We start from the raw sequence: 21973 nt of genomic DNA, 5'->3' as shown, positions 1-21973 counted from the left end.
ATATGAAAATATTTCCCCCCCCCACTTAGGAATTCGCCTTGTCTCGTTTTGTGTAAAAGTAAAATTTATAGACCAGCAAGTCAAATCATCTCCCCCCAAATATTTTATAACCAAACATATCCAAACAATTAAAATAATACTTTAATATTAGTGCATTCATCTTCGTAACAAAACAAGATAACTCTGAACAGATCGGTAGACGTACACAAAATATTTCACAGTAAATTTACATTACTCATACTACGCTATTAATCGTCCGTGAAGTTTCAGGTGATAAATAATTTACACACATCCAAGGAGGTGGACTTATGTAATTCAGTGTCCCTGTCTCACGAGTGCACAATGACTGTGGCCTTGTATATACATTTCGTATATCGTAATGAAACATTAAAAAAAAAAAACCAGTGTAAACCTAAAACAGCTTTCGACTGGAACATGGGCTCCGAGGGAAACCATAAAGGTCCCGCTTGACTGGAGGGCAGGCATCAGTTTTGCAAGCCCCTCAACTTGCCATCGGTCAAAATCGTAAACTCTCAAAATTAAACATCCCAAAATAATAACGCCAAAATCACTTCTGGAATGTTTTTGTTAAAAAAAAAATAAGGGTGAAGATTTTAATCCCCAAAGATCGCGAATGACAGCGGCAGTGATGTAAAAACCAAATACCCAGGGAGATTAGTCCAAATACCACGTTTCTCACACCCAAATCTCCTTTCCGTAACAACCGTCAAAAGCCTGCCACACTCATGGCGGAAAAGTGCTGTGAACTAAAAGGAAACCTCAACAAATTAAAAATGATTAAGAGTACGGCACACTTGGAGGAAAGGTGCGGCAGACTCCGCGTTTTAGGTGGCGCCAAGCTTCATCTACATAACACATCATGAGCTTGACGTAAGGCTGCTAAATACTCAGTTTGTCATAAGCCTCATCCGTCGGTGGCCACAAGCTGTTTGCACGCAGCGAGGGTTTATCCCGCGGAATTATGAAATTAAGTGGCACGGTGAAATTATGCAGGTGTCATGCGGGTGATTTAAACGGCAATTCATTCATACTCCGTTGCTCTGGGGGATCGAGCTCATCGGATATATCTGCTGCTTCACCCAAAGGCAGCAAAATAAATTTATCTGCGGCTAACTGCGCGATTCTGATGCCAAACTTCTGTGTGCTGAACTTCAACCCTAATCCATTTCCCCAAACCAGAGGCAGTGATTTCATAGGGAAATGAATGTGTGCAAAGCTCTAGTGGGAAACTCATGCGTGTTTTGGGCTGCGACAAATCCCCACCTTTTCTCGCTTTCTCACTACTCACGGTGACCACTAAGCCAAGAAACATAAATGCCATCCGGGGCTGAAGTCCTATATGCTGTCTCATCGCGATGCTTCTTAAGGTCAGAAACAGGCTTAACTCCGGGGCCGCCGCGCGATCACGCCTCGCATCACGTGGTTACTCGCGGACCACGCCCCCCGACCGCGGCAGCCGCACTCGGACACGGAGAGCAAGCAAGACGGAAAATGGGCTGTAAATAAGAGGGGACAAAAGATCGCCGTCTTATAATTTGCCTTGCTGTCCAAATGTTTTCCCCAGAGCGGTCGCCGTGACCGACAGTCGCGCCACTTGGACTGAAAGCGTCAGTTTAAAGACCGGAAACTGAAGACTGCGCACAGGGCTGTCAAAAGCCTAACGACCAGGCACAGCGTGCAGCACCCAAGCCTTTCACCCAAGTAAAGGCTATTGATGAAATACTTTTTCTGGTTAGAGTTTTTTTCCCCCTCCATATTCTTGTTATAGCCTAAGAGTTTGTTCTGGTACAAACAAATCCTGTTGATAAAGCTTCTGAATATGAATCAAAGGAAGCGTGCGGATCCTGCATCCTCAGAGCAGAGACACTGCCTCCAGGTTCTCCTTCATGATGGTGTCCATGACGACCTGGAAGACGACTTCTACGTTGGAGGTGTCAGTGGCTGTGGTGAAGTGGTGATAGATCAGCTTATCGGGGACGGTGTTGACTGCCCCAAACATGCCGGCGATGAATCGGGCTCCAGCATCCACATCACAGTCAGCACCTGACATTTGGGGCGGGGGGGGGGAGGCACAAAGTCAACAACAGCCCCTCGGCGCCTGGGTGCCAATTCCCGGCCCACCTTTATGACACACACCATGTCTATCTCCATGTGATATGTGGAGAATATATGGACTAAAAAGCTGGAATAAGTGAGTCATAAGTACGTAACGTATACTTTATATATGGTTTAATCATTTCCTTTTTATTTAGCCAGAAGGGTGACGGACGCCTTGATAAGATTGAAATTCATTCATTCCCAATGAAAACAGTATCACTGCCATGAATTATTTATGAAGCTCTTGAGCCAGAGAGAGATTGAGGACGTGCGATTACATCGCTCACCCTTGGAAGACCAAAACGGGAGCGTGTGCATAAGCAAGGTGAAGAGGTTGGCCGCCGGCAAGCCCTGGGTCAGAGAATCCAATCTGCGTGCCGCGGCGCTTAGATTGAAATTAGCATGACGGCGGGATTTTTGCGGGGGGACACGCAGCGGCTTAGGAGCAGTCACACAGGTGTGACGGCAGACTCGAGGCAGCGTGAACGAGCTCAGGGTAAACCCGGGCAGGAGAGGGGTTCATAGCCCTCTGACAGGAGGGAGGTTGTAAAATGAGAGGTGATTGCGACACCTTTGGCCCCAGGGAGAGTGACGGACCCGGAAAGCACGGTGTAGCTGATTGCACACGGATGGGCGGGACACTCCTGCCTTCTCCCAGCTAACTACATAGCCAAAGGCATCAGGACACCCCCCCCCCCCCCCAATCAGCCGCTGACACAGGCACTTAACAAAGTGCACAGCTGGAGGAATAATGGTGTTGGCTTGCCGGGTGGCTGGACTGGCCTAAACAAAGGTACTCTGACCCAACTGAACACCGGTGGGATCAACAGGAACGCTGGCAGTGGTCAGTCCTGAGCAACCAGCATCGCTAGCCTGTCTCACTAAAGTTCCTGTGTAAAGATCATGCAAATCCGAACAACAATATTACATCTAGTGCAAATCCTTCCCGGAAGAGCGGAGCGTGACCAACAGCAAATGGGAACCAACTTCATATTAAAACTCTTGGTGTCAGAGTGAGAAATTGGACAGACTGGTATGCAGAGACATTTTTATGGTCTCCAATGACTTATTTCAATAATAGTGACTTCAGCTTGAAGTTCATTCAAGACAAAAAAAGAATGTTCTTTGTCAGGCTTAAATCACTGAGGAAGATCCCTCATGACCTCACCTGTGAACTCCGGCAGGTATAGCCTCAGATGTCTCCCCGAGTGCAAGATCTTGTCTTGAAACAGATCGATTTTGTTCAAGAATAGAATCTGCAAAAGAACAGGACGATCACTGCTAAAGACGGCACAGACAGCTGGGCACAAAGTGATTCAAGTCGCCTTGGGACCTCCAAGAGTCCTCACCCAACTTTTATTTTGACATTTTTGGTGCCAGACAGGAATGTAAACCCAGTGTACGGCAGACATCAGTTACCCATTCAGGAACTCCGGCCTAAACAAACATTCTTTTTACCATGTGATGCCATCGGTCGTCCAAGTCGCGTCGATAAAATCGCAAATAGAAAAAGAGCGAGAGTGGGAAAGGAAATAGCAGGGCATTGATTAAGAGGATGGACGAAAAATAAAGTCTTCCGCTCAAACCATCCCCCTCCTGTAATTAAAAGGCCGCGTTATGGAGACACCGACTCTCTCGCCCGCTCCAGTAACTGATGACTAATGGGTCTCGTAATGGCCCCCCAAAACGAGGTCAAATACACCAGCAGTTAAATTGAGACAGGGAGCAGCCGTGGGCGGGGGGGGGGGGGGGGGTGACGTGAATCCTGTGACGCAGACGCCGTGACGGAGTGACTCGCTGATGAAACTGCGCGGGGGTGGGGGGTGCACCGAGTCGGGTACCCGCAGACAGTTGCTGACATGGGCGTGAATTATGGGGGGATGGGGGGGTTGTAGCCCCCCCAATAAATCTAAACCAGCTAATACAACCCCCCCAATAATCATGATTGGAGACCTGAACCCCCCCAATATTCCAGCCAAAGTTACGCCCTTGGTTGCTGAAACAGGCGGATTTTAATGTTCTGGAATTTTACGGGCGGGTAGCAGGTCAGTATTGTAGCCTGCAAAAATAACATATAAGCGAAAATATCTATGTATTACACTATCACACATCATCAAAGTGTGTTCAGTATGTCGGAGGTACCTTATGGTGCTTTCGATTATTTCTCTCCAAGTCGGCACTCGGATGAAAACGTCATGAAACGTCACGAAAAACGCCACTTCCCGTCGGAAACACGCCTCTTATGACGTTGATGTCAGACAAGATTTTGTTGTCCGAGTTGCCCCTGTGACGTAATTTCAACATGGCGGCTTACACACTCAACAGTAATTCTATTTTATAAATCTTTAAAAATGTTTATTTTGTTAAATGTATTAATAGTTATAAATGTAACTGCACGTGTTTGATTTAGAGAATACCATAACATGACCGTAAACAGTATCCTATCATGCAATATCAGATTTTTACCAGACTTGTTAGTGTCTTTGGTTTGTTTGTAGTTTGTTTGCCTCTCGAAAAAAGAATATTGCTATGGATGTGCTAAAATATTTTAGAAAGCTTTTAAAGTGGTTTGACTAGTTTGTGTTTTTTTGTCTCTGGGAAAAAATAATCTCACTCCAAATCTGCTAAAATATAAAGCAACAACACACAGCAGCGTGTTCATGGAGACAGCCATGTTTGTTCCGAGATGTGGTAGCTCGAACGCGAGATTGTCGGACGTGATGTCACTCAACTCGGAATTTCCGAGTTCCGAGAGAAAAACGAACGCACCATTAGATAACCGCCTCGACAAACATTCACATACACATCTGAATCCTTGCTGAAGCGCGTCGTCGTGTTCTCTCTTTCACGCTCGTCACAGTATGGATAGCTTAGATCTATCTGATCTGATTTTGTGTTAAACGGACTTTTTCGTTTCAATTCAAAATTCATGTAGGCCTAACGCTTGTCACGTTGAGAGGTGCATAGAACAAATAATTGTGAGTAATTTATCACGGGTACGGGCGGGTAACGGGCGGGATGTTAACGGGCCCGGGCGGGTGCGGATTTAACTTTGAAATAATCACGGGTGCACGGGCGGGTGTGGTGCTGTACTGGGCGGGTGTGGTGCTGTACTGGGCGGGTGCGGGTCTCCAAAAGTGGACCCCTGCAGGGCTCTGGCTGGGAGGATCTGCGTCTCACCATGGAGGTGCTCCTGAAGTAGATGTTACTGTAGATGGAGGTGAAGAGCTTCAGACTCTCCTGCAGGCGGTTCTGTGGGAGACGGGGAAGCGGGGTGTTAATATCCACCTGCGAGGGGCGCCGTTTGGGCTTTATGCTTTGTTTTTTTTTTGTACGTGTCTGCCTGGAAGGAAGACAAAATCCAGTCATAAAACGGGGGGGGGGGGGGTGAGGACTGACCATGGAGGGGTCCTCCTTCAGCGTCATGTCATAGCCGCTGAGCGCCACCACGAACAGCACGGCACGCACGTCCTCGAAGCAGGAGATCCACTTCCTCCTCTCTGTCCGCTGTCCGCCCACGTCGTACATCCTGCAGGGTTTTGGGGGGGGGGGGGGGGGGGGTTGTTAGAAACAGCCGCTGTGTTCAGGCAAACACATCCCCCAGCTGGGAGGAGGCTGGCCAGCCCCCGGTCAGTCCAACTCACACGGCTGGCCTCCCCCCGCTCAGCCTCAGCCGCCTTCCATGAGGACATCTTTGGAGATCCTTTTGTAACACATTACATTAAACGATGAGTCTAACTGCTGTGTTAATCAGAGCCACGTTAAGCACTCTGGGACAGCCTGAGATTTGTTGTATTATGTGATCAGAAGGTCATTGGTTCAGGTCCCAGGGTCAACAGAGTGATTTGAGCATGGCCCCTAATCCCCATGTACTCTAAGACCTGCCTCTCTCAAAAAATAAATCTGCTAAATTAATAATATAATGTACTATAGATAATTAAACGCGGAGAATACTGGATAGGACACACTGAAGATGACCTCCCCTCCTCCCCCACCTGTTCGTTCACATTCCAGCCCGGTTGCCGTTTATCAGGTCGGCTAATTAACGCAAATTAACGGCTTGATGACAAACCGATTCCTCGGCCCAGTGGACCAAGAGCCTGGGAACCTGGCAATGTGGTCAAAAAGCTGACATTTCAGGCCGAGGCTCCATCTAAAGGCCAACCGTTCACAGGTTGCAGTGTGTTCTGTTCTCCTCCAACTCCAAACCCACAGGTCTGCGGCTCCAGATAAACCCCCGAGCCAAGAGCCTGAATCTGGATACACGGATCATCACAACGCACCTTAACGGACGAATTAAGACACCGAAATGAGCATCAAGGACAGTTAAAAACGTGTAAAATTAAAATTTAATAACCTGGACCCCCAAACCACACACACACGTTCACAGTAAGCTTACAGATAAACACACGATACGCAGTCACATCCAAACGCCCTCGGACAAGCCACCACCCCCACCCCCCCCCCCCCGATACCCAAGAGGACCCCCCCCCTCCAGCCAGGCCCCTAACTCCATATCTCTCATTCCACTCACATTCCCATCCATACACTCGGAATCTGACTGAAAAAGCCCCCATCTCATATAACATATGATACACCCACCCGCTGCTCTTACTGCTGATCAAACAGGGTGGGGGCAAAATGAGGCCCCCAAAATAATCTACCCTCGGTTATGGAGGGGGCAGACGTGTGGGCTAAGGGCCGTCTTTCACACCCGCTTCCCCAATACCCAGCATCCACTTCAGCCCCCATCTATATCCTATGTGGAATCAGAGAGAGACTTTCATCAGCCGGGTTATTGGCAGAGCTCAGAAACAGCGGCGCAAGCAGAGAGGGGTGATTGTCATAATATGACCAAAACAGGAGACAAACAAAAAAAAATAAAATGCAGGTGGATGTGGCCCAGCCTGAGACTGACAGCCATCTTGTTCGCACAGCGCAATTATCGATCGCTGTCTTTCTCCAGCGGAACTGCTCTCTCATTCACGGCTCATTTGCGCACTGCCCGCGGATAAGCATCCCAAAGCTTAGGCCTGTCGTCCTGCAGCCGTTATCGTTAGTCAATTACCATGCCCAGTCGGGGGGAAAATTGGGCTCGGGTTGATCTTGAAGACCACCCCCGCACATACCAGGTGGAACGATCTGAAATAAAAATCAAATCGAACGCCACATTAATCGGTTCAAACCGAGTATTCCACAGGACATGCCTGAAGGGGGGGGGGGGTGGGTGGATGGTTAACGCCCATCACCAATCAGGTACAACGGCAGGTACGCCTTTCATGGTGTGATTAAAGCACCACAGAGGTCATCCTCATGCGGCAGCAAACGCTGCTTGGGAAACGAACCAAATTCCACAGGCCAGCTCAGTCTTTAGTAGAGAAACTACAGGGAAATAACCGACATTCTGGGCTCACATTTCTGCGGATGTCTGCTGTAACGAAAACTGGGCTGAAAAGGGAATAAACGAGGCGTAAGCAGAGAGAGCAGCAGAGATGAGACGGACGGCAGCGTGAAAGGGACCTCCCTCTCAAAAACAAGCTTTAGAATCATCAACGTAACATATGCAAAGGTATCAAAGACCTCCCGGATATCTCTCCAGGGATAGATCAATCAATAGAGGAAGAAAGAATGAGAGAACGAGTGAGAGTGAGAGAGAATGAAAGAAAGTAAATAACTGTCCATCTATCTAAATCAAACATGGTATGACAATAAACAGTGTCGTCCGTAGACGTCATTAAATGTACGAGTTAGTGGTGGTTACACCATTTTGTCTATTAAAATGAAAGGAAGCCGTACAGAATCTCTGAACGCAGGTGTTACGAGTTTAACTGTGACGTTTGATCCGATACAAGCGCAAGGCAATTTGTCCAGCCACGGAGTACCGTGATATCGTCCGGCGTGCGGCTCATCTTCACAGAGGCCGGGAGCGAGCGACGGGATGGCCAGGATGGACACGGTGAGGAGACTCCCAGCCAAAAGCTCTCTGAAAGCTAGCTGCCCAAAATCCAACCACGCGAATGGCTCCTGATTATGACCCTTTTAATGATTACCCACAAAAACAAGCGGAATAGCAGATTAAACAGAAAAAAAGACTCCTCATCCCCCAGCATAATCGATTATTCTGGGTAGAACTTCAAATGTGGGCAGATTTACATATCGCGTTTGCATGAGAAATTGAGTTTAGCGAGATCCACCTTCTCTTATTAGCGAATCCAGTCAGCAGCAACAGGGCGGCCCGGTTAGCTGTGTGCCCGACATCGACGCGCATTACGGTAATCGGCGGAGATGTCAGATGCTGTCACCACAAGGCCAGCCACGATGACAGCACTGTCACCCCTTACAAAACCTCTCTCACCGACTGCCGATGAATATATCAGCAGCGGACAATGGTGGGGGGGGGGGATGTTGTACAGTCATTCGAGGCCTCCGTGGCCTAGCATTTCAGTCAAGCCACTGCTGCCCCCCCCCTCAAGCATCTCTGATTTTCTTCTTCCCTGCCCCCTGTCTGGCTCCGGGAAAGCGGGTGTGGGGCGGGGGGCGGGGAGGGGGAGCGCTTCACCCCGGGAAACCGCCAAGGCACCAGAAGTAATTTGATTTAATACTCGCACACACAAGGCGAATTAAAAAGCAATGATAGCAATATATACAGGAGCAGGAAGGGGGGGTGGGTGTGATTACCATTCACACAGCAGGCGGGCCTGCAGGTGGGGGGTGGGGGGGCAGAATCACCAAGGTGTGGCTGTCGGCAGACATTTGCTTAAGCTGTCACAGCACCGTCGGAGCCAGTGGAGTGGCAAGGAGGGAAGGGGAGCGAGACTCATCTTCGGAAAATGCGGATTCATGCCCCCCACCCTTCTGTTTGGTTACTTTATAGTCCCAGACCCTCATCAGAGCCCAAGGCCTGGACAGAACGGCGGGTGACCAAGCCCTACCTGATAATCAGGTGGTTAACTTTGAACTGGGTCTCAATGACGCCCGTGGTCCGCAGTCGAACCCGGAGCACGTCCATCTCCGTGGGCAGGTAGTCTGGGGAGACGATGCGGTCCATGTTCTCGAAGAAGCTGAAAGGATGCGGAGGTTTGAAAAAAGAACGACAGGTCAGCGAGCCCCCAGTGCTTGACAGGAAGTGAAGGTGAGTGAGCAAACGTTACAGAAATCCGCAACTGCGATTAAAAAACTAAAAATGCCAAGTCTAGTATTTTGTTTGGTTGCGTATGGTTAAGGTTAGGGCAGGGTGGGGGTTAGGGTCGGCACGTTGGGATTAGGGTTATGCCCATAGAAATGAATGGCGTGTGTGTGTGCGTGTGTGTGTGTGTGTGTGTGTGTGTGTGTGAGAGAGAGAGAGAGAGACCAGGCCTATTGCCCTGCGCCCCCCAGTGACATTCCCATCCAGTCAGATCTGATCAGTCAGCCGGGAAGCACTCAGCCTCCCCCAACAGTGCATAGCCTGCTGAAGGGAGGGGGGGGCATCCCAGTACCTGGGGGCAGAGATTCGGGTCTGACTGACTCAGGGACAGTCGAAATGCTGCTGGACACTAGCAGGGAATGACTGGTCGGGGGGGGGGGGGGGGGTCACAGGGAGCTCACAGAATGGCTCAGTGTCCCCTATAATGCATGACACCCCGGCAGCACTGGGGGGGGGGGGGGGGGGTTCACACCATCCCCAATAATCCAGAACACCCACCACTGTCCTCAGGCGGCAGGCTTATTATCGACATGCGATTATGAGGCTGTTCAGGACCCCCCCCCCCCACAGCACCCAGCGCCAGGTGTGAGGGAGATAAGACGCCGGCATGTCCTCCGTCAGGGAGGGGGCCGGCAGGAGGCGATCAAGCATCGAGCGTCCGTCACGGACATCGACCTGCAAGCACAACTCAGGTCCCAGACGCCCAGTGAGCTGATAGCTTCCGCGGTGCTCTGACGGGGGGGGCGGGGGGGGGCGTTGTGGGGGGATAATCGATGACGCTGATGTCACCACACATTAATGCTTTGGGCTGGACCCTTAGAGGGGCAAAAAGCAAACTCCAGACACACATATGATTATCTAGTCGGGGACCTAAACGACGACACCATGCTCGCGTCTCCCCGTTCCAGATTTGAGCTAAGCAGAAGACCCTCACCCCCCCCGCCCCCCGGCCCCCACCCCCCGCCCCCGCGACCCTGGAAGCACCAGCCACAGAAAGGGCCATACCATCGGACCCATGAAGGCGTTCACCCTCAATCTCCGACTGTAAAGACAGGGTGACTAGCTGAGTAAAACATGCAGCTAAATAGCAGCGGGTGGCGACATTGGTGTTAGCGTGTACCTTTAGCGTGTTGGTGTTAGTGTGTACCTTTAGCGCGTTGGTGTTAGCGTGTACCTTTAGCGCGTTGGTGTTAGCGTGTACCTTTAGCGTGTTGGTGTTAGCGTGTACCTTTAGCGCGTTGGTGTTAGCGTGTACCTTTAGCGCGTTGGTGTTAGCGTGTACCTTTAGCGCGTTGGTGTTAGCGTGTACCTTTAGCGCGTTGGTGTTAGCGTGTACCTTTAGCGCGTTGGTGTTAGCGTGTACCCTTAGGACAGGCAGCACAGAGCGTTAATTACCGCCTGGCCCCTGCTGCCCCCCCCACCACCACCCCACCCGCCGCACGATCGCCTTGACGCGTGCCGCACGGAGGCCCAGCAGGAATCATCATCCACTTCATTTAGCCAATTAGCCTCCTACGCCGCGCGGGCTAATCTCTCCCTCGCACACACAGACCGCAGCTCCCGCGCCTCATGCCGGCGGCCCTGTTCGCCTCGCTCCGGCTCGGCGTGAGGTGGGAAGACGTCAGTCGTGCCCCGGAGGGCTGACACCATGCGGGGAGACAGCGCTCCCAATAAATCTGGGAGGGATCTTAATGCTTCCTCACCCCCCCCAAGCTCAGACACGTTATTAAGCTGCTCAGACTCGTCACAAACATTCGGCTTCAGCTCGTTCTTCCAGCTGAAGTTCACACTGGGACGCGACTCCGGGATACGACATCACCGCCCCCCCACCACGGGCACCGCCCCCCCACCACGGGCACCGCCCCCCCCACCACGGGCACCGCCCCCCCACCACCCACCAACAGACCCTGATGGCGGTTTCTCGGCCACCAAAGACGAGCACAGCCTTAAGCATCATCACGGCAGGAAATGAAGGGGGGTGGGCTCGCACACACGGGCTGATGGGGGCAGCCGCAACCTTATCCAATAAGGAGATTAATGTCATGGGCGGGGAGGGGGGTGGGGGGTGCAATCCATCTGCCCTCAGACACACCCACCAGGTGTCACAGCTTCTGCACAGAAATCTCACCCCTCCCCACCCCTGTGGGTCACCTCCTACTGGGAAACACAGCAACCCTCCCCCCACACCCGAAACAAGATGCTAGCTGGTGGAGGAACCTGGGGGGGTGGGATGTTAGTCTGTGAACTGCTAAGACCCCAAATCAAATCTAAGAGTCACTACCCCCTCCCCCCCCCCCCACCCCCCCACCAAAACCCCGAAGGAGGGATAAAAACACAAAGCCGACAAGCAGCTAACGCTCACTGTCAGAGCAGAACCTACAGGCTCCGCGCTGTAATCCCCCCCCCGTCGAGGTCAACTCCCGTCAGGAAGCTGCCCCCGCATGCAGCTTCTCCGCGGCGGAATAACCCGGAGCCCCACGCTTCCACGCTGAGGTTCCAACGCTTACGATTCCCGGGGAAACCTCAGCTCACTGAGCCGGAAGCGAGCTGCCCTTTTTAAACCGCGGGACGCTCCTATCAGCACGGGGGGCATTTCCTGTCCTGGTATTCCGCTGTCTGTCTGGCTGCCGTCTGTTTGAGGGTAGAGGCAGTGGACGTTTCAGAGAAATGCCGAATTTACACCCACAGTTTGTTCGGCTTATTTTCACATCCGGCAACTTTGCTGGGACTCGACCCCACAACCTTCTGTCTCAGTCAGGGATGTTTCAGATCAGGTTCACAAAGCAGTGCCACTACTCATCAGACAGACAGGGCCATGATATTGAGAGTCCCCATTCCCCTGCCTCTTCCTGTCCTTGTACACCAGGTCGTGGGTCTGATTCAGGCGGCGCTGGCCTTACAGTACTCACAAGAGCGCAGAGTCGTTGAGTTCGTATTCATAGCCGCGGGCAGCGGCGGCTCGCACGCCGTGGTCAGCCCACAGACAGCGGAGCGCGCGAGCAAGAAAGGGGAAGAGGGTCTGGTCCTCGTCAAAGCAGCGGCCACAGGAGAGCACCGAGTGGGCGTGGATCTGGGGGCAGGAAGGGGAGGAGTTATCACACATGCAGAACATCCCACATGCTGAGCAGCAACAACTCTCTCCTATTCACACGTCCCGAGAAACAAGGAAGTCTTAACCACGTTCCTCAGATAATTACGAAAAAAAACAAAGATGCCACAAAAGTACACAGATTTCACCGCGTATACCGCCAAAAGCTCACGATTTCACCGCGTATACCGCCAAAAGCTCACGATTTCACCGTGTATACCGCCAAAAGCTCACGATTTCACCGCGTATACCGCCAAAAGCTCACGATTTCACCGCGTATACCGCCAAACGCTCACTCGGAGTTTCACTCCCTGCTCATAATGAATATCCAGGCTCTTTGGGTTGGGACCCCCACCTCTTCTGCTGCAGACCTTTATCTGAATGCACACAGCACCACTTTTGAAGCCCTGGTTTGAGAGCGTCACGCTCACCATTTACCAAGGAGGAACCGGCACACTGAAAGCCAACAGCACACAGAAACCCCCCCCCCCCTTTAATTACCTCTGCCTCACATCCCACACACCCAACCCTCCACTGCGACAGAGGCACCAATTAGTACAGCATAATTACAGGGTCTTAATCGGTGACGGTAATTAGGCTCTCCGCTCACCTCGTTAACGTAACCGTGGGGGTGGGTGCTGGTTTCCGCCCTCTGAGGAAAGACAAGCGGGCAGTGCCCCCCCCCCCCCCCCAAACCGAGACACGACTGGAACCTGACTGCCCTCCTAGCCTACAGCCTCTGCTGGGGATCCATCCACCACCGGAAAATATTTAACCCCCTCAAATGAAGTGATTCAACCGGCCTCAGGCAGCACCACCACACCGAGGTAAACACTGCAGTGCAGCCAAGAGTCCAGGATTTCACAGGGCGCACGGTAGGGGGTGCGGACTGGACAGGATGCAGGGCACACCCACATACACTAGCGGCAATGTGGAGAAGCGACTTAGCCTCCTGCAGGCCAAAGACAAACCACAGAGCTATGTGCCCAGCACAGTAAACATGCCACCCTCTCTACCATCTATAAAATTCAGTTTTAAGAATCACTTGTTTCCTGGCAATTACTCATTCCTTACCACAGGACATTCAATGAAGGCAAGAAAGTTAAGTATCTCATGCAAGGGCAAAACAGCTACCTGGGATGTAAACCAAGAACCTACCGGTGCTAAAATGCAGTCTGGGTCGAGCAGCAAATTGCCAGGACCCCTCATTCATGAGCATTCATTGAGACTCGAACATGGAGACATTGACATCTTTCATCTGGTAAAACTGGTCAGCACCGGCTAGTGTATCCGGACCGTTTAACTCACGCCGGGGCTTCCTGTAACCCGGCTCATTAGAAGCCGATGTGAAGGCTAACGAACTTCTGAGAACCATTAATGAAGGGAGCGGGAGAGACAGAGAGGTTCCTGTAGGGAGGTAACACCACGTACAACTGTGCAAACACACCCTGCTGATGGCAGGAGAGGCATGGAGACACCACTGCATACAGACACACACACACACACACACACACACACCACTGCATACAGACACACACACACACACACCACAGAGACACACACACACACACACACACACACACACACACACCACTGCATACAGACACACACACACACACACCACTGCATACAGACACACACACACACACCACAGAGACACACACACACACACCACAGCATACAGACACACACACACACACACCACAGCATACAGACACACACACACACACACACACACCACAGAGACACACACACACACACCACAGAGACACACACACACACACACACACACCACTGCATACAGACACACACACACACACACCACAGAGACACACACACACACACACACCACTGCATAGACACACACACACACACACCACTGAGACACACACACACACACACACCACAGCATACAGACACACACACACCACTGCATACAGACACACACACACACAGACACACACACACACCACAGAGACACACACACACACACACACCACTGCATACAGACACACACACACACACACACCACTGCATACAGACACACACACACACACACCACAGAGACACACACACACACACACACACCACTGCATACAGACACACACACACACACACCACTGAGACACACACACAGACACACACACACACACCACTGCATACAGACACACACACACACACAGACACACAGACACACACACACACCACAGAGACACACACACACACACCACTGCATACAGACACACACACACCACTGCATACAGACACACACACACACAGACACACACACACACCACAGAGACACACACACACACACACACCACTGCATACAGACACACACACACACACACACACACACACACACACACCACACAGACACACCACACAGACACACACACACACACACAACAGACACACACACACACACACACAACAGACACACACACACACACACACACAGGAAGCCCTGTCTGTCTCACTTTTCACTCCCGACAGTCTCATCAACTGAGAACCCAACATAAAACATCACCCCCCCCCCCCCACATCAGCAGCAATAGCCCCAAGGTTCCCTTCCTGCCCATAGACTCCAGTTTATAACTCATCTGCCGTCAGCACTCAGCATAATTCCAGAGACCTGTGCATAATTGTCGGACTGTCACACACCCCGTAATGGTTTTAATATCACACTGCGTATCCTCCCCTTGTTTTTTGAAAGCAGCTCTTGTGCTGACTGGGAATGGAATGTGGCAGGACTCTCCCAGGAGTGAGTAAACAGCTGAGGTAATCACACCGCGCAGCGTGAAGACACTGCCACCTAGAGGCACCAGCGGGGAACTGCCACGGTCGGGGAAGGACTGCGACAGGAGGGCAGCACCGAGGGGTCAGGGGAGGGGGGGAGTGAGAGGAAGAGTGTCAGAGAGAGAGGAAGAATGTCAGGAAGAGAAAGTGACAGAAAAAGACTGGAAGAGAAGAAGTGTATCAGAATGAGAGAGAAAGGAACAATGGCCGAAAGAAAAATTGTCAGGAATAGTGGAAGAGAATCAGAAAAAGAAAGTCTGTCAGACAGACAGGAAGAACGTGAGGGAGAGAAAGAGAGAAAGAGAGAGAGAGACAGAGAGGAAAACACTGTCAGTCAGGGGAAAAGAAAGGTTGAGAAAGAAAGAGAAAATCAGAGACCGGCAGAAAGAAAATGATTATGGAAAGAGAGAGAAGGAGTGAGAAAGCAAGGGAGAGAGAGGGAAAGAGGAAGACAGAGGACTGACCTTGTTCTTGCTGTTGGCCAGATTGATTCGCAGGACTCCCATGCCGTACAGGACGAACTTCATGGAAGTAAGCAGGTTATCCAGCACTGCCAGCTGCATGTGGCAAAAGGGCAAAGGTCAAAGGTCAAAGGTCAGCGCTGAGGTGACAATGGCCACAGAAGCCAGGGGAACGGGGCTGGGGGGGGCTCATCCTACAGACATCAGCCCCAGCCCTGGGGGAGGACAGGGGGTACTGGGAAAACACCAGTCCCCAACCAGCAGGGTGCTCAGACTTGGGGGGATTTAGTCCACACAGTCACCCTCCCCACCCAGTCAGAGGAGCTTGCCCCCCCCCCCAAAGGGACCTTCCCACAGTAACCCAACCCTCAAAGCACAAAAGCCAAACTCTCACTGCATGAAAAAGGTATAACAAGTGCGTGGTTTGGGGGGGACTCTTCAATTACACCCCCCCCACACCGAGTTTGCTTTGTTCATGCCCAACTTCAGCATGGTGAGGAAGGGGGGACGTCAATCTCTCTGAGGATGGTGGGTGGCCTGGTTCCCTACAAGACACCCCCGGCCCAGATGGGGGACGAATAAGTTACAAGTTTGGGTCTGGGGAGGGGCGGAGAAAAGCGCACGACGCAGAGCAGAGCGTTACTGGGCTCGCGCCAACAGTCAGGGCGGGAAAAGTGGCAAACGCCACCCAGCAAGGCCCCGCACGCGTGCGGCCAGAATGCGGCCCGACCGGTCGGTCCAGGGAGGGCCGGTCAGCCGCTCCCCGCCACATCACCCGCATGCGCACACCAGTCAGAACCAGGCTCAGGCCCAAGCACAACCCAGACGAAGCGAAGCGGGGGGAATTTCCTCAGCTGAGAAGCGTGGGGGACCTCAGAACATCACAGAGCGAGAGGGGCTGTCATTGCCCCCACCGAGCGCCCGCTTGGCCTGCCGAGGGCCCCCCACCCATGAAGGTGCGTTCAGTACCGAACCCAAAGGGTGCGGTACTGATCCACGACTGCTGACACACCTTCTGGGGCATCTAACGTGTCCCATGTAACCAGGGACACCCTAATGTCACACACACACACAGACAGACCAGAGAGCCATGCCACTCTGGAATGTCACACCTCGGCCTTTTGGTAACAAGCCTGGCCCTTGAGTCTCTCTCCCCCCCCCCCCCCCCGGGAAAGTGGCGTGAAAAACTCATTAACGTAAGATAAACAGGCCTCACACATGTGTGCGAAAATCGACCATCTGTGCACACATAGACAGACAGAACTACATGAAAGTGAAGCAGTGAGTCCGACACACAGACAGACAGACAGACAGACAGACAGACAGACACACACACACACACACACACACACACACACACACGCGTGCGCGCACACGCACACACACACACACATACATACACATACAGCGGGTCCCCTGTACATAAAATCCAGACAAACAGGTTTTGGTTTGTCTGGGTGGAGTGGAAGTCTGACAGAGCTCCCAGCTCATCCTGGCAGCGGGCGAGACCAAATTGGAAGAGGGGGCGGAGTCTCCAGTTTCCATAAGAGAAAAAGAAAGTGAGACTAAGCAGTAGCGATGACACCACTCAGTGCCACAAAGCCACGGAAGCTTCCAGAACCATCCTGAGCACCTTAACCCCATGGCGGGTCCACAGGGAGAGACTGGGGGAGTCCAGTAAAAACAAGCTCCGCCCACACTGACCAGTACAATCACCTGCTGGGCATCGCCTGGCCTGACACCAACCTCCAGTCACACGTGCCCCCCCTCCCCCCCACAGGCTTTCTGTGCGCCGCAATAAAAGCCAAAATGTGCCTAGAGCCCAGGGACAGGCTACTCTTTATGAGCTGGGGGGGGGGGGGGCAGTTAGCAAACTGCTGTGAAAAGCAACAAGCGGATTTCCAAGGACCAGCTGGCCGGGAATCTACATTGGGGGCGAGGAGGGCAGCTGATGTCACGTTTCCAGGGAGAAACAGCAGCTTTTCACTTCAAACACCTTTTTGCTGGCTATTGTTCCATTTAGTGTGTCACACACGCACACACACACACACACATACACGCACACACACATACATACACGCACACACACATACATACACGCACGCACGCACACACACATACATGCACATACACACATACATGCACACACACGCACATACACACATACACACGCACATACACGCACACACACACACACACACGCACACACACGCGCACACACGCGCACACACACATGCAGACACACATACACGCACACACACACACACACGCACACACACACATACATACATGCACACACACACATACACGCACTCATACATGCACACACACACACACAGACACACATACATGCACACACACGCACACACACACACACATACACGCACAGGGGCTTCACGGCGTGGGAAGCTCTCAGTGAGTTTCTGGAATTACATTTCTTCACAGATGTAAATTACGGTGTGACAGTTAAACTCGCATTAAAAATTAGAATCTACAGGGAAGGGGGGGGGGGGTTAGACGATGAACAGGACAGTAGGATGGATAAAAACGGCTGACTGCGCCCCCAAGAATCCTGTAAGCAATGGACGGTGCGGCACTAAATCGGCCATAAATGTCGCTCACAGAAACGCAGTGAAATCACAGTGCTCCTTTTCGTGATGAGCGTGTTTCCCAAAGCATTTTTACATGACCATCCAGATTGGGGGGGGGGGGATTCAACACCCTGAGGGGTCACAGAGTGAGTGGGAAACAGCCCACGAACTCAGTTCCAGCTCGTAAAGCACCATAACACCGGAGCGGAGACCCACGACTCCAACGAGAGGCAGAGGGTCCGTTTGGGCTCGATCGTTACGGTCGCCAGACACATTAAGGCTTGTATGGGCTCCAGAAACGAAGGGAGGGAGGGAGAGAGACGGGGGGGGGGGGGGGTGGCTTCGCATGGCAGATGGGACCCTCCAATCACAGCTCAGAGAACACTGAACATTCCAGAAATAAAAACAAGCATCCACGAGGGGACCTTTGAACTGGTGAAACACACACGAAGCACACGTACCATCAGGAATGCGCACACACACACACACACACACACACACACACACACACACACACACACACACACACACACGCACACACGCAGACAAACACACACATACACGCTGCCGGAAGCCAGCCAGGTCGCCGCTTCCAAAATAATCAATCTCTTCCAAATGGGATCTCGTCCACCATACAGAGCGGGGGGGCTAATACAGGCCAGGAGGGGGAGGCCAGGCTGGGGTTTTGCTTCCCACAAAAAAAGACAGGGGGTGGAGAGAACCGGCAGAAAATCAACTCCCCCCCACCCCCTCCCTGCAGACCAAACTCTTTAAAGTCACTAAATCCCACCCACACCCCAGAATGTGGCCAGCCTCCCGTCCAAGTCCACCCCCCGCCCGTGAAGGATTTTGGTGAGCTGAAGCGGAGTGGGGGGGCCACTAGCAGTTGGATCTCCTTTCCACGTCTCACTGCATCTGGCTCACTGCAGACAAACAGCCCTGGAGCCTATGGGGGGCAGCACTGAGAACGACCTACCCGCACCAGGGACCCTAAACACCAAACCGGCGGACAGAACATTTCGCTGCTCTTCACAGCAGTAAATAGCGCTGAACACAGCGGACCTCAGAGAAACCACAGGTCACACTCCATGCCGTCAAGAGATGAAAAGTCACCACGGCCCAGTTAAATCACCAGCCCTAAGCCAGGGCTCAAGAATGCCAGCGAGCGCAACCATCATTCCCAGTATTGTCCTGCCAGTCAGCTCAGCACCTAGACCTTCCCGTAACGACACAAAGGCGCTGGCTCCGGCTCTCTGGAAACCTCCCAGCCCAGTGACCAGCCCGGCAAAACCGAAACAGCAAGAAATTCCGGGTGTCGGGACACGAGATAACCCCGCCCCCTTAGCGTCAGCAGAAACACAACATCGGGGGGGTCCAGGTCAGTCACACGCTTCCATGCCCGCCCATTCCAGGATCTGCTGTGGTGGGGGGTGAGGGGGGGTCTCACCTTGAAGCTGGCCAGCTCCTGCTTGGTGAAGCCATGGCTGTGAATGATCTTCATCTGCTTGACCAGGGTGCTCTTGCCGCTCTCTGCCGCACCTTGACCAGTGCCAAACACATGGGCCATGAGCCACGCCCCCCCCTGCCACCCCACCTCGCCACTAAAAGGCAAGGTCACCGAGCATGTGCCAGTACAGCGGTGACACAGCCATGGGCAAAGGGACAGCGAGGAGTTCCCATTCACCGGCTGACAATACAATAACTGCACGTGAATGACCAACGGCAGCCCAGTGCTGCTCCGTAATTCCCATTATAACTAACCATTACCATTACAACTTTGGCCATTCTTTGTCTTAAACCCTCCTCAAGTAACAAAACACTTAAGAGTGTCTCCCACACCTAGAGGAGAACGAACAGGCATAAATGGAGCCAGCAGCCATAACAAACATGAGGTGACAGGCATGTGGGTTGACAGTCTGCTTAACCCCAACCCAAGCACGTCTTACTCACCCAACATGAGAATCTTGACCACGTTCATCTCCTTCTTGGCGTGCTCGTAGAGGTCCTTGTCTATGTCAGCGCTCTGGGTCTTCGCATTCTTCTCATCCTCGGTCAGTTCGGATCCCAGGCACTGACCCATCATTTCCCCCCAACCCGTCAACTAAAGCGAGACGAAACCGTGAACCCGCCACCAGCACCGGCGTTAACATCACGGCCAGCGGCGCCCAGACATCGCCCACCACCTCCTCCGCCTGCCCAGCGTTAATAAAAAGGCTCAAGTGCCGAGGTGCCCGTCTGTAAGACTAAGAAAGGCGCTAAAACGAAAGATCGACCCCAAAACCGTATATTAATGTGTTTTTCTCAGTCCTTAAAATATGTAAGAAGTTTGAGCGACGGTAAGTACCTGCCGCAGAAACATGGCTATGGGACGAAGCGTCCGGCCGGAAATGTGGCTGCTTTAATCTTTACTGGACAGTCCCGTCCAGCGCCGTTCGGGACAAACTTTTTCCTGGAAACATCCGGAGAGGCACCTTTATGCGCCCGTAGGAGCGGCGGGGGAAGTGACGCGTGTGCGGGAAGCCGATACCTGAGCGCGGCGGACCGGCCCCCAAAATCCCGTGGGACGGGCTCCCCGCACGGGAGCGAGCGCATTGTTTTGCTAAGAGTAAAGTATCGGTGTTTGACTATTAGACAAACTAAAGTTACATGTTTTCTCCTCCGAATAACAACAACAACAGTATTATTATTATGATTATTATGATTATTATTATTATTATTATGAATAATAATAATAATACCAACAACGACAATAATAACAAAACATTATTATTGTTATTATTATTATTATTATTATTATTATTATTATTATTATTACTGTTTAACAGTAACTATCAACTTTTCTAAAAATGCAGGAAAATGGACTTGGTTTAGAAAAAACATTGAATTTTATGAAACCGGAAATAAAATGGAAAATACAACCTAGGTAATATGTAAACGTGACGTACATCGCAATGATCTAATCGCGTATATTATTTCATGCAGGTCCTGTTGCCTGACTTGTATGTAACAGTTTTATCGATTGGTCATATTTACCACGCAAGTGATATTTGCATGTTATGCAAATATTTGTGGCTTGTTTAAACTTGGCTGAATGACACATTTGTTGTGTTGCCACCCTTGAGTAAAGCAAGCTATTGTGCGGGTGTGTTTTTTGCACGTGTTTGCGTAACCTCCCCAGTAAAAAAAAAACAAAAAAAAACAAAACTAAAAATCAGTCTTATTATGGAATGTAGTGGAGTGGCAGCAGGATGTACAGCAACTTGGCTGACCTCACACATCCAGGATCACATGTAAAGGGACTGGACCCTGGGAGCCGCCTGGGTGTGGGCTCAGAACCCAGCCAGCACTGGCCACAGCAACAGAATCGAGTTGTGATACAAGTTTGCAGCAAATCAACAAATCTGAGAGGTGATCAAAGAGGCAAGCATTTATAAGAACGTAAGAAATTTACCTACCAGAAGAGCCTGTTTGGCCCATCAAGCTCGTTTGGGGAGAACTTAACTAATAGCTCAGAGTTGTTAAAATCTTATCTAGCTCTGATTTAAAGGAACCCAGGGTTTTAGCTTGCACTACACTTACAGGAAGACTATTCCATACTCTAACTACACGCTGTGTAAAGAAGCGCTTCCTCCAATCCAGTTTAAAATGTTCTCCCGCTAATTTCCACCTATGGCCATGAGTTCTAGTATTTAAATTAATATTGAAGTAACTATTTGGCTGAACAGCATCC

At 51.6% G+C, this 21973-nt stretch overlaps 1 protein-coding gene across 1 annotated transcript; it reads right to left on the bottom strand.

Annotated features, from left to right (window-relative positions):
- Positions 1–123: 123 nt before the first annotated feature.
- On the bottom strand, positions 124–20743 carry gnav1 (guanine nucleotide binding protein (G protein) alpha v1). Its single transcript, XM_072711940.1, has 10 exons — positions 20588–20743; positions 20194–20344; positions 19691–19782; positions 15656–15748; positions 12214–12374; positions 9051–9179; positions 5518–5647; positions 5299–5370; positions 3287–3374; positions 124–2064 (listed from the first exon to the last, which is right to left on the bottom strand). Exons 1-10 carry the CDS (start codon positions 20600–20602, stop codon positions 1874–1876), a joined length of 1122 nt encoding a protein of 373 aa, XP_072568041.1. The 5' UTR covers positions 20603–20743; the 3' UTR covers positions 124–1873.
- Between the last annotated feature and the right edge of the window lie 1230 nt (positions 20744–21973).

The sequence above is a fragment of the Paramormyrops kingsleyae genome, chromosome 5 (assembly GCF_048594095.1).
Source record: "Paramormyrops kingsleyae isolate MSU_618 chromosome 5, PKINGS_0.4, whole genome shotgun sequence".
In the NCBI taxonomy this organism is placed as follows: domain Eukaryota; kingdom Metazoa; phylum Chordata; class Actinopteri; order Osteoglossiformes; family Mormyridae; genus Paramormyrops; species Paramormyrops kingsleyae.
This window is presented reverse-complemented; position numbering and strand designations above follow the sequence as displayed.